General features: G+C 45.2%; 1 protein-coding gene across 2 annotated transcripts in view; it reads left to right on the plus strand.

Annotated features, from left to right (window-relative positions):
• Positions 1-565: 565 nt before the first annotated feature.
• Positions 566-14,022, plus strand: part of SHROOM4 (shroom family member 4) — a 234,731-nt gene continuing 221,274 nt past the window's right edge. Inside the window, exon 1 of one of the 2 annotated variants that reach the window (XM_023198675.1) lies at positions 566-830. In XM_023198675.1, the coding sequence (XP_023054443.1) occupies positions 714-830 (117 nt within the window). In that variant the 5' untranslated portion in view covers positions 566-713. The remainder of the gene's footprint in view (positions 831-14,022) is intronic. The other variant, XR_002728284.1, reaches the window with a different exon arrangement.

Here is a 14,022-nt window from a genome sequence, read left to right on the forward strand (position 1 = left end):
TAATCACCCCACACACCTAGCGCGTACACACAGAACAGCCTACACACACAGCCTCACTGTGTCCGCTGGCCTGCTTGCTTTGCTTTCCACCCCTCTAGGCAAGGTCCACCAAATTAGCAGCCTTTTAACCCTCCCAGATCTCCGTTCTCGGGACCTTCAGAAGAAAAAGGCAGTCAGAGAAACATGAACGCGGTAATCAGGAAACCAGCGTTTCAGCCCACTCAGCCACGCGGGCCGTCCACACTAACGACTTTCACCTCCCCTCGCCTGGACTGGCTGGAGGGGCGGGGAACCCGGCAGTAAAGAGGAGGACCAAAGAGGGGCCCTGCTTGAATGAAACAATGTAACAATTGATGTGAGGCCTCGCCTCGCTCCCACTCCCCAGCGATCCTATAGGCGAGGTCCCAGTGACTGCCCTTCCCCATTGCTCCGTTTTCTTGTCCATTACACGCTATCCCTCCGCCTCTCCTTCTTTCTTTTCTTTTCTTTTTTTCCCTTCTCCTTTTCCCCCCTCTCTCCCCCTTTCTCCAGCTCCGTGTCATTTCCTCCTTGCGCTCGCTCGCTGCCTGAGCGTCTCCAGCCGGGAGAGTAGGCGGAGCAGGGCGGTGCGGGGTGGCGTAGAGCTGGAGGGCGATGGTGGCGGAGCTGCTGGGGGCGGAGGCAACGTAGCCCCCTCGGAAAAGGAGCCCGGCGGCGCCTGAGCCCAGCCAAGGATGGAGAACCGGCCTGGGTCCTTCCAGTACGTCCCTGTGCAGCTGCAAGGGGGGGCACCCTGGGGCTTCACCCTTAAGGGGGGTCTGGAACACTGCGAGCCGCTCACAGTGTCTAAGGTAAGAACTGGCGGCTCCTGTCCTAACGGCGCCCAATTTTGAATGGACAAGCGGGTGCGAAGGCTGCCGCTGAACGGGGCCCTCAGGCCAACTTTGAAACTTAGGGCTAGGAGTGAAAGCCCCTCTGAACGGCACGGAGGGGTCTTGCCACCAGTCCAGGTGCAGACATCCCCTAAGGGTGGCTGGAACACGAGCTGGGAGCACAACTGGCCCCCAGCTAGAGCCTTGCGCGCAGACACACTCGCGAGGGCGCTGGGGCAGCCCTTGCTCCCCCACGTCGGGGCCGCTACTCTCCTCAGTTTGGGCTGGAGGAAGTGGAGGCCGTTGGGGATTTCTCCTTGGAGGCCCCTGCGTCCCTACGGGACAGTGAAGGACTGAAGGGACAGTCATAGCGGCTTGGCAGCTCTCTTGGCAGTGTTGGCCCCTCCATCGTCGGGCGGGCCGTCCCTCCCAGGCAGGTTGCAGGGCTAGGGGCCGGTGTGGGAACGGAGATGAGGCATTGGTGGCTTTTGCCAGCCTCACTTCCCACGGCCGACGCGCACAGATCCATTCAGCTCTTGGGGCGTTGTTGCCGCCGGTTCGGCTCGGCCTCTCCCTCCCTCCAGAGTCCTGCCCCAGCGCCGGCGAGATTTCCTGCACGTTGAGAAGTGTGGAGGAAACTTTTGCGCCATGGAGCGCAGCTGTGCTGGAGCTGCTGCTGCTGCTGCCGCCGCCGCCGCCGCCACCGCCGCCGCCGCCGCCAGGGTTTGTTTGTTTTAGGAGTCTGTGATCTGCTGGAAGCCAAGTTGCAGCTGAGGACAGGAGAGAGGAGCTCTCCTGAGTGCTCCAGAACCCCCAAAGCGAGCCTCCCCCGTAGGGGTGAGGGCGAGGGGAAGGGGCAGCTGGAGCTGTTACCAGGAAGAGTGACTTGTGGAACGACTCACCTTGAGGTGCCAGATTGCCAAGTGAACGGACTTCACGAACTTTATTCCACTTTTTTGTTGTTGTTTCTCTTAAATCCTCAAATCCGAAAAGCCCTCCCCCTTCCAACCCGCTTAAATGGCAGTTGAAGTTGTAGATGTGGGTTCAGGCTGGAGATAGAAAGATGTGTCTTTTCAGCAGGGAACAAATATCACTTTTTTTTTTTTTGCGGGGGGTGTGGGGGTGGGGTTCGACATTGGTCACATCTCAGCAGAGGATTCAGCAAATGTATCCCGTAACACACACCCACAATAACCTGTGCGGCATTTTGAGGCATTTGCCTTGCATTGGAGCCGCTGGTTGACTTCCAGTGTATGGGATCCTTCAGGTCTTGGGGCCCACACTCTTAGGAACCCTGTAGTGTTGCCATGGGTGTACCAATCAGATTGAGGAGTCTGAGGTATGCTGAGGCAACATTTTGGGGGGCTGGCAGGGACCCCTCTGATCGTTAGCCTCCCCAAACTAGCCCAGATCTTCATCTAGCACCCTTTCCCCCATACTTGTCATGTACTTTAGCCAGCCTGAGATGCCTTTGTCATCCACCGTCACAACCCCTTCTGAGGCAGTCTCCCTCCAGTGTTCTCTGGAGAAAGTTATATGCTTTATTTATTATTATTATTGTTTTTTAACAAAAGCACTCAACTCCTTTGGTGAGGGGAATCCTGGCCTTCAGGAATTTCTTCTAATCAAGCTCCTCCTCTCCCCCCTCTTTCCACCAAGGTCACAATGGGATATGCAGCCCTCCATGGTCTGGCAGTTTCTCCCTTTCTTTTTCTCCTCACACCGCCCACAGAATTTCCACAGTCTGCCTAGACAACCTGCCTTGAAGAGGTCATTTTTCAGCTCTGCCCAGAGCTGACCCATCTTGAGAAGCACCCCAGAGAGTGCTTGCTGCTGTGGTCCTGGATTATTTTGTGAGCCAGTGAGAGCATGGCAGGGGGTGTTACTAAGTATGGGGCATCCAGCAATTTGTGGTCTGGCTGGGGGATTATTTGAGGGTAGATGAGGGTTTCCTTGGCCAAGCTGTAGAGGAAGTGCTCCGTGTGTTGAGAGGCAGGGTGCCTTGTAATGATTCCCTTTCCACTGAATGTACAGTTGACCCCTATTATGTGAAGGCTCATTATGACATGCATTTATTTAGATATGCAAGGGGTAAAATTATTTCTCCCATTCCTCCTAAATAGCCTAGTTCTTTACAGTAAAAGTCAGTTATAACTGGGTTGGCCTCAGCAGTATAAAAGGGGACCATAGTATTTTTTAAGCACAGTGATTGGCTGTATTGTGTTTTTCTTGACAAGACACTGTTTTGGCATATTTCATTAATTCTCTCTTCATTTTTAAACCTTAATTTTACTTCCTTTTATGATTCAGAACAAAATAGTTTTCTCCTTGAAAACAGCCTTCTTAGTCTGTACAAACTGATTGGGATGGGTGGAAGGGAATAGAAAGATAATTGGGTTGGCAGATTAAAACCTTGGGTTCTAATCCTTTTTCTGCCACTCTCTATTTCTGGAATCCTAGGTATATCACTTGCCCTACCTGGGTCTAGGCATCTCCATGTCTAAAGTGACATTCAAGTGGGTGGTCTTTAAATGATACTATGACAATCTAGTAGCCATTTTTTTTGTTTGTTTTTGAGACAGGGTCTCACTCTGTGACTCAGGCTGGAGTACAATGGTGCCAGCTCAGCTCACTGCAACCTGTGCCTCCCAGGCTCAAGCAGTCCTTCCACCTCAGCCTCCCAAGTGGCTGGGACTACAGGCACACGCCACCACGCTTGGCTAATTTTTTGTATTTTTGGTAGAGATGGGGTTTAACAATGTTGTCCAGGCTGGTCTCGAACTCCTTCAAGCAATCTGCCCACCTCAGCCTCCCAAAGTGCTGGGATTACATGCGTGAGCCACCATGTGCCTGACCAAATAGCCAATCTTTTATGCTGGCTCTGGCTCTCCTCAGAAGTGTTGCTGCAGAGTGAGGAAAATGAAACTTTGCTTCATTTGCATACAGTGTTACTATTTACAATGTGCTTCCTCATCCTTTATTTCATTACTCTTGCAGCCACACTGTGAGGCAGTCAGGAAAGATTGTGGAGAAACTGATGGAAAAACTGAGACTGATGTATTCAGTGGCTTATCTATGTCTATCATATGGAGAGTCAATGGCAGTCCTACTAAGAGAGTTTCCGATTCCTCTGCTAGTACTGTGGTTTGTGAAGGAGTACAGGGCAATAACTTTCAGGGATGTATGTCATCTTATTAGCCTCCTAATGCGGTGTCCCTTTCCTTGCCAGCCTGTAATTCCACACTAAGTGAGGATTGGGTTGTACGTACACTCTGATGGTGTCTGAGTTCAGAGTAGGAAAGGACTATTTTGATGACTCCAAATCACTTGTGATGATCTCAGGTCAGGGAGAGACAGAGGTAAGGTGCAGGAACCATGGTGGAAAATGGCAGAGAACCTCCTTTGCAGAAAAAAAAACCAGAAACGGTTTGCATCAGGGATGGTGTGGCATTCATGCTCAGAGATATCTTATGGCACAAGTGGAGATATCTGGGGAGTGGGGGAATTTGAAAAAGTAGCAATTAGTGGGAGAAGAGGGCATGCATTGTGAAAGTCTAGTTCATAGTTGTCATGGGAGACCCTTTGGACCAGGAAATGATCAAGTTGGGGAAATCATCAATTCCTGCTGGTTCCTATGATTTCCTTGAATATGGGGAATTCAACTGCCTGATTTATGGACACTTGTATAGTCTCTCCCCGACAATCAAGTGGCAAAGAAAGAGAAAATTTTTTAATAACTGTTGCTGGATGTGGTGTCTTGCACCTGTAGTCCCAGCTACCCAGGAGGCTTAGGTAGGAGGAATCCCTGGAGCCCAGGAATTCCAGGCTGTAGTGTACCATAATTGGGCAACATAGTGTGACCCCACCTCTAAAAAATAAAATGCTATTGATTATCCTAAATAATAAGGGATAGTTTATGATGTTTCCCTATATTGTGGTGTTTCGAGTGAGATCATGGTCACAAGTAAAAGATACATGACCGCTAAAGGAATATAGGGTCCATGACATCGGCATTATTGATTCCTTTGGTTAACATGTTACAGTACCTCATTGACCCAGGAGTACTGTCTGGATGGAATGGGGATAATTAGATGTGTCTGATGATATGTAGGCTCATGCTACATATTTTCCCTTTCCTTGGCTCATTTATGGTAGATGTTTCTATCTGGCATAGTGAAGCAAGGGGGGCTAGTTACTGCCCTGGAACAAAACAGGGTGGGATAGGGGAGTAGCCTGGAGGAGAAAGAAGCTTTACCCCCATCCACTTGATGTGCTCTGATATCGCTTTATAATTTTACCCTCTCTAGACCCAAATCGCTATTTGCAGAGTGGAGGCTAGGCTTAACTGCCCCATCTCTATTATCACAGATGATGTGACAATGAATTAGGCAAACTAATACTGTTTGCTGTCCTTAGCCTAGGACAGTGGCAGGGTGTGCTCATTAAGTTGTTTTAGTCTGTATCCCATTCCTAGTCTGACCTTATTTCTAGAAGCACACAGAGAGGAAGTTGAGACTTCAAGAGGATCTGGATAAACTCAGATTGAGGTTGTCTTGTGGCTGGAAGTAAATGTGGCTGTGATTTTGAATTCTTGTTGGGTGCAGAGGTGGTATTATATGAACAATGAGAGTTCCTGTGAAATCTTTTGAGCTGTGTTACAGATCAGTGCCTGGCACTCACAAGGGACCTACTTTGTAGGGTATGCGTCTTTGGAGCTTAGCTCAGCCTGGTTACCTACATGAATCCCCTCCTCATTTCTGCCTCTAGAATCACCAAAGATGTCCACTACCTCAGTTTCCCAGCTGCTGCCCTATCCCAGAAAGTACAGGGCATTTTGAGGCATGGATTAGAAATCCATCAGAGAGATACAAAAAAGGTTGGAGGGAGGTGGAGCAAGAAGGGTGGGTGGTGGAGCTGATAACCCTTGGCTGAGCTTTGAGTCGATACTACTTTTGGCCCTGCTGAGTTTTCATAATACACCTGGTACCCCATTGAGAGCCACATGTATGCTTGCTGAAGTTAAAAAAGGTCAAGCCTATTAGAGGATTTTCCCTTTCCAAAACCTCACACAAAGAAAATAATTCAACTCCAGCTGGAAGACACTTGAACATTGTCCCTTAAAAAATTAAAATGATTTCCCCCCTTGCCCTCCCCAAGCCCCTCCCCAGGAATTTCTTTAAAGAAAAAAGAGAGACTCAGATTTGAGATTGGAGGTTATGGATGATTATCTGGAGGGTACATCATGGCTTTTATAGCTAGGCTTCTTTAGAACTAGGGGAAAAAAGATGCTGACCCATCTGAGAAAAGTTAATGAAGAACAGCAGGGATTATGGGAAGAGCTGCTCTCACTGCTTGCCCCTCTACCCCTCAAGCACCAAGGGGCAGACTTAACTCAGGGCTCCCAGACTAATTCTGTTCTTGGTAGAGACCTGGAGTCAAGGAATCTCAGAGTGAGGACAGCCTTTTAGAAGTCACCTAGTCTAATCTTAACCATTTCATGAGCCTCCTGTGCAGTGCCCCTGAGCTTGTTCTACAGTAGTCACAGGAGAGTTCATTCCCTTCTAAGCGTATCCATTCTGTTGTTGAAAAGTTTTGACTGTGGACAGCTTTTCCTTTGTTAAGCTGCAATCATTTTCCTTTTAGCTATCATCTATGGGTCCTAGCTATATCCTCTGGATAGCATCACACAGAACAAGGGTGCTTCCTCTGTCTTGGGACAGCCCTTGGAATACCTGAAGGCAACTATTATATCATCTTGTTTCACTTTTCTAGGAGAGCCCTTGCTCTTTCAGCTTTTCCTTATGGGATGTAGGTTCCAGCCTCTCCTCCTGTTTCCTCCTCCCACTCATGATGCACTTCAGCTTGTCCATGTTCCTCTTAAGTTATGGATCCCACAGCCGAATAGTGTAACTGAGGAGAATCTGACCACAGATGAGTATGAACATTATTTAAAAAAAAAAATACAGCTGAAGATCACTTTGGCTGTTTCTGGTGGCCATGTCATACCAAGGCCCAGTGTCAAAATGTTTTAGTGGAAGTAGCTGTGCTGCTATTAAGCCATACCTGCCTAAGGTCACTATGAAGGCATCTGGGACAGCCACATAATAGATTTGGGAGGGACACATTTCATGTCCTACTATTTATTTAGAATTCCCTCTGCCCCTAGCCCTGGCCAGCCTTGGTAAAGGCATTGTAGGGGAGATGAGAGAGAAGACATAAGCCCTGACTTCAAGGAACATATATGTTTAAACAAAGAGATTATTAAGTTACAGAGAAGGAATTTGTGTAATAGAAGAAGGAAATGGCATTCAATGAATAGTGTCAAAGTCAGAATTCCAGATCTATTTTATTTCCTTTTTACCTCTCTGAACTTAATTTCTTCCCCTTCTGGAAAGAATAGTTGTCTCTAAGATGGAAGATGCTAACCATATGTACCATACACTTTTCAATTTATGGAGCCCCTATGTAGGAATATAGAGACAGCAGTCTCTGTCCCTATCCACTGTCAGATACCTATTTCCCTGCATGCTGCCACTGACACTGATGGGAAAAGCCTCTGCTGTTGCTGCCATCCTTCAGCTCTGGGTTCTTCTGTCTGTACCTGGAATACACACACGAGTGACTCCTGCTGGAGGTCTTGCATCCACAGCCTCTTTCTCCCCATCTCCCCACATTTACCAGTTGTCATCTGAGCTGGAAAAATATCTTTCCTTACTACTAAAGCCTTGATCAGGGAGTGGATTGGAGTACGGTTTAATCTATATTATTACTGAAGGGTAAGGGGTCTAAGGAAGAGAGTGTAGAGGTCTAGGAAACATGTCTTCACTGACACAATGTTATTTATAATGGTTACGTTCAGAACAGTTCTGGAGAAGCCTATTTAATCCATAGTGTATCATTGATTAAATTACACAACCTAACTATCATTTATAATGTCCTATCTACAGGAAACAGAATTCAAAGCTCCAAGCTGCTTATTTATAGAAGGTATTCTTGGGAAACAATGCATTCATTAGTTAGGAACAGAAAGTGCTCTAGATAGCTCTGTTACACAGTTCTGGGGGAGTTTGGGATTCTACTACCATTAGTGCCCAAGGTGTTCATACCTTTGATGCTGGGACCAGATGTATGTACATGGTTACATTTCCCTCTGAAACTGAATTCCGGGTTACTCTGAGAGTTATCTTGTAATCAGCAAGTAACCTTTTTATATTGGTTATGTCAGTCAAGATCACTTTCACTCAGCTTCTATGAAGCCAAAATTGTGTCTCCTGGTGCTCCCTGAAATACTCCCTTCACACATAATCCAATAAAATCATTAATGAATAAGTTGAGTTACTATTTTTTCTGGCTAAAGATTGTGTTCCAAGGACTGGGAAGGGGTAGAGGTTTGTCTCCTTATACCTCTTTGCCCCATCCAGTACAAATAGGCCAAGTGGAAACATTGTCTTATGCATTAGTGTTGCAACGGATGATCCATTCTTCCTCACATCACACTGGCAAGTTTACTTGGTCAGATAGCCATCCTGACCAGGCACTAAAGTTGCAAAAGTCAAGATGACTTGATCTCTCAAAGTGAACTCTAACCTCTCCCCTTTGACTTCACTTCCACTTCCTCCTCTTTCACTGTGAGTCTATGACTGTACCATATCACAACACAAGTACTGCCTAGTAGCAACAGAGACACATTTTTCATGCATCTAGGCTGTCCTTCTTTTATGTCAAGTCTTTGGTTCCCATCCCCCACCCAAGAGCACCAGTTACTTGAGGCCTACCTTTTGGACTGCCTCATTCAAGTGCCATTGCCCCTTTGTTCATTCATTGACTGCCCTGCCCTCTGTCCAAAACCCAACTTTTTTCTTTTTTGGTCACAGTGAGCCCTTCTAGTCTGCTGTACCAGCTTTTTCCCTCTTGGCTCAGCCATGCTTCCAGTGGTGGGGGTAGGGAGGAGGGAGAGAGAAGCTCACAGAGTTGAGGTTGATAGGTTTGAAAACACTCAGCAAATCATGACAGAATCAGAGGGAAATTTCCTCACACTGCATCTCTCTCTATTCTTTTTCAGTGATGGACAGACTCTTTGTCACATTCTTTATATTCTTTTATCAACTTGCTGAACAATCATGGCATGTTATTCTGGCTCGCCACGCCCTCCTATTTCTTCTCATACCCTCCATGGGACAAGTTCTTGCTTTACTGAAGGGTTGCTAAGGACCCCAGGATCCTTACTTGGTCTAGGCTGTGGAAGTGTGAAGGCTGACTGACAGCAGGCAGCTCTTGGAGTGCATTGCTTTTCTCCACACTCCTACTTCCTATCTTTCTAGAAGTGGCTGTTTCCTGGTATGTTCTCAGGGAGGACATGGTCTGTTAACTTTCACTCAAGTCTTTTAATGTTACATCTGTGAGGAATGCGGGAGGTGGGACTAATTTGACAGGATCAAGGGTTAACCCAGTCACGAACAGCCCCTTTGTGGTATCTTCTGTCCCCCACCCTAATGCCACTCAACAGTTTCCTAGCTGTATGGTCTTCTCTCTTTCTTCCTGAGCCTCCGGCAGGGAAGTTTTCAGTGGTTCTCCTATACTGCCTTTCACGGTCCATAAGAAACTGATTTTTCTTTTGGGGGAAGGGGTTGGAGGTGAGATGAGGTAGAGCTCGAAGTAAAGCTGGTTTGACTAGTTATTCTGGAAAGGAGTTAGAGTCTCATGGCTGTAGCCCCATCTTTACTTATGAGAGGATGACAAGCTAAAGCCTTGTCTTTGTTGGGCCGCCTTGCTGTTTTCCATTTCTTTTTGTTTGTGTTTGATATAAGTAAAAGCCACCCTGAAAACTTCTACAGGTAGGCGGCTTTGGATGGCATCTTACTCTGACTGAGAGTGTGAGTGTTGACATCTTGAAGCTTCAGGGGGTGAGTAGCAGGCTTGACTCTCACATTCTTTAGAGGACTTGACAGAGTTTGGAGCTCTGTATTAACTTAAATTGGCAATCAGGAAGGATCAAGACAACAAGCAAAAGTAGACCAGGCAAGGATCTGGATACTTCAGTTGTGTGGCTGTGCCTCACTGAGTTCAGCAACCTCTTGAACCCAAAGGTGGTCAAAGCCTAGACATGGTGGGATCGCAGAGGTAGCGGACTGCTGTATAGCAAATACTGCTATTTTCTAGGTGTTTTACATGTATTTTCATTTAACTTTTACAGTGACTTTTTGAGGCCAGATATTAGTGTTTCCATTGTGCAGATGAAGAACTGAGGCTCAGGAGAAGTTAAGTAAAAGACTCTAAGTCATATACTAAGTGGGACAGCTGACATTCAACTTTACTTCTGTCCAACTTCAAATCCCATGGTCTTTCTAAAATAGCGTGTTTACACAGGTGAAAGACAGAGAAATAAAAGAGAACTGGATAAGAATGAGGGGTTGGGGGAGGGAGGGAGGGAAATGAGGGAAATGAAATTTGATGCAGAAACTGATAATATTATAAGTATCTGCTCCTCAGAGGTCAGGGTCAAAGGAAGGTCTTTGTTTTGTTTTAAATCTCAAATCAGGGTAAGGGGACTGGGTCAGTATTCAGAAAGCCTAAAGTTTAGTCCTAACTCTGCCACTCATCTTTTTTTTTTTTTTTTTTTTTTTTTTTGAGACGGAGTCTCGCTCTGTCGCCCGCTGGAGTGCAGTGGCCGGATCTCAGCTCACTGCAAGCTCCGCCTCCCAGGTTTACGCCATTCTCCTGCCTCAGCCTCCCAAGCAGCTCGGACTACAGGCGCCCGCCACCTCGCCCGGCTAGTTTTTTGTATTTTTTAGTAGAGACGGGGTTTCACCGTGTTAGCCAGGATGGTCTCGATCTCCTGACCTCGTGATCCGCCGTCTCGGCCTTCCAAAGTGCTGGGATTACAGGCTTGAGCCACCGCGCCCGGCCATGCCACTCATCATTTGTGTGACCCTAGGAAGTCATTTTCCTCTCTGTATCTCAATTGCTGTATTTGCAAAATGAGAGTAATACAACCTGCACTGTTGTCCAGTAGGGAGATTCATTTTATCATGTATTTCATATTATTATTAGCAGTATATGTGATTTAAGAAAGCAAGCAAGCGCATTCCACAGGTGTCCCTTATTAAACAGGAATTCTCTTAAGAAAATTTTGAGCCTAAAAATTGAAGTGTATGAAGTTACCTAATCATTGGGAGTTGTGTGAAAAGGCAGGGCACCTTTAGTGTAATGTCTGCTACTGCGAGAAGTTGGAAGACCAGACATGATTTCTGCTAATGTCTGAACAGCCAGCACTTTGAAAGGCTAACGTCCTAAGAGTTCTAATCAACCAACCAACTAGTCAATGCAGATTTGTTGAGCACTTTGTAAAGTGCCTAACCCTAAACTAGAGAATACAAGAATTAGCCACCATAGAATACCTGGTCCCTGGATTCTCAAAAGAGATGACAGTTTTGTTGAAGAGCTGCATTACGACAAGCCCAGGAAACAAAAAGCTTTAAGTACTGAAACTGTGGGGTAGGATCTAAGAGCAGCATTTATTCAGTGGGAAGATATTTCATTGTGGGCTGATGTAGCTGGGTGTTTTGTGGAAAAAGGAAGAATTGGAGCTAGGCCTTGAGGGATAATACAGGATTTAGGTAGGTAGGCCTGGGAGGAAGAAGGACATTGATTCCAGTTAGTACAAGTTCTGCATGTCCTAAAGGCACAGACAGAAGACTGAGACCAGTTTGTTCACTCCACAGTGTGTTGACTAACAGAACAAGGGCAGAGCATGTAGTGTTTGTTCATTTATCCACTGATTAATTCATTAATTAAATTTTATTGAGTGCCTGTTCTAGGAGCTGAGCCTTCCTATGGCCAATGAAACTAGCACAGAGCTCCATAGATGTCATTTTTATTTGTTTTCTAACAAATACTTTATAGTACATATTCTGGGCACTAGTTTTCTAACTTAACACATGTTAACTCTTTATTTTATTTTATTTTATTTTATTTATTTTATTATTTTATTTTATTTTATTTTATTTTATTTTATTTTATTTTATTTTATTTTATTTTTGAGACGGAGTCTCACTCTGTTGCCAGGCTGGAGTGCAGTGGCGTGATCTCGGCTCACTGCAACCTCCGCCTCCCGGGTTCAAGCGATTCTCCTACCTCAGCCAAGTAGCTGGGACTACAGGCGCGTGCCACTACACCTGGCTAATTTTTGTATTTTTAGTAGAGATGGGGTTTCACCATGTTAGCTAATTTATTAACTCCATTTTACACATGAGGAAATTGAAGAAAGATTAAGTAACTTGCCCAATGTCATATTGCTTGTGTGGATGGCTACATAAGTGAGTCGGTGGAGATCTTCTTGATTCTTGCAGAGTAATGGGATATAACGGTGAGTGGATTTGAGCCAGGTATTCTGGATACCCCAGAAAACTGGGCTATAGAATGGATGCACGTTGGAAGTAGGTAGCCATTTTGTTGTTTGGATATCAGTGTATTAAGAATAAGGCACCTAGTCTACGGTCACACCCCCTGAACGTGCCCGATCTCATCTGATCTCAGAAGAATAAAGCACCTAGCACAGTACCAGTCACATAATTGCTTCCATGAGGAAAGACCTGAACTGAACAATAGATAGGTAAGGGCATTTTGAAGGAATCAGCCATCTTGGCAATTTGCTGACTTGTCATACATTAGTGAGTTGCCAGAGGTTAGTGATAATGCATACCATTGAAGAAATGAAGAAGAGGTAGGAGTCAGGGATTAATCTAATATTTAAAATCTAGAAGGCTCCGAGAGATGACGGGAATTGGGAAGACCAATCAGGTTTAGTTTGGTTTTGGATCTTCTGAGACTGAAGTGTCTGTAGGCCAATCAAGAAGTCCCTAGGCAGTTGGGGAACATGTTTATTTAAGGCCACTGATCAGTTAAAACAACAAAACATTATTTTAGGAACATAATGATCAGCACAGACAATTTACTAATCTACTGGTTGTTGTGGAAACGAGTTAATTGCCAATCTTATGCCCCAAAGACAGTAGAACAGACCTGCATTGTTATTTAATGGGCTTTCCTGGCCATAGCTTTGTCTCGCTATCTCCTCCAATCTGTGGGATGCCTTGTTAACTGAGGTGTTACTGGCTGAAGTTCATTTTGTATAACTTAGAACTTGAAGTGATACGAAAGTCCAAATAGCAAACAAACAAACAAAATAGAAGAAGCTGTCAAAAGGCCAAACTTCAGACTGGAATGTTAAAATGGTTTGGTGCTGTTAAAAAACATCAGTTAACTTGCCAAGATGTTTAAGGACTGTTTTCGCTATATGAAAACCAAAATGTGGTGGCTTGGTAAGGCAAACCTCAAAGCACTAGTTTCAAGTCTGTGTTGCATTCTTGTTGTTAGCAGTTTTATACTCTCCCCATAATGTAGTATTATTAATCCATAGATATCATTGTTAATGTTCTACAGTAGTATTGGTTCTTAAATTTGACTTTTTAAAAGCATTGTTAAATTTTCAAGAGTGATTTCATTGCCTACAGTGCTGTCTTAACCACACTAAAATAAAGGGTAAATAGGGATCTACTTCACAAATTCATTTGTTGCAAATGTTGTTGGGAAATATTGCTTTATTATTAAGAGACTTTTGCAAGTTGGCGTGATTATCTGACCCCAAACCCTGGCACTGCTGTCCTTTATACTTACATGAAATTCCCAGGAAAGATTCCTTTTATGTGCAGATAGACTTGCCAATATTAGGACCAATCCAGTCCTCCCCACACCCCCTTTATCCTTCTTGGATTGCCTTTCCGTTGCCACTTTTATGCAACATCACCTGGTTTTCTACATGGTGAAGAACTGAAAATCTGAATGTTGTAAAGATGCTTATGCCATGGAACCCAGTCTAAATTAACTCCTTCCCTACCTTCTTGTAGACTAAACTCACTTCTTGCTAAAAGGCTAATGACCACATGAGTTCCTTTACCTAGCTCCTCTCTCTGACAAGATGAAATAGCTTGTAATTTATATTTGAAATTGATTTGAATCTGTAGCTGCTGGGCAGATTTTTGTGTAAAAAATTGCCCAAGTGCTCTGGTTTTCACAAGCGTCTGCTTGCTAACTTCCCTCTGTTGCGTGAGCCCTGGTGGTAGGGTAATACTCTCCTTTTCTAGAAGTAAGGGGCTCAAGATGTAATTTGCAT

Source organism: Piliocolobus tephrosceles, chromosome 12 (assembly GCF_002776525.5).
Source record: "Piliocolobus tephrosceles isolate RC106 chromosome 12, ASM277652v3, whole genome shotgun sequence".
In the NCBI taxonomy this organism is placed as follows: Eukaryota; Metazoa; Chordata; class Mammalia; order Primates; family Cercopithecidae; genus Piliocolobus; species Piliocolobus tephrosceles.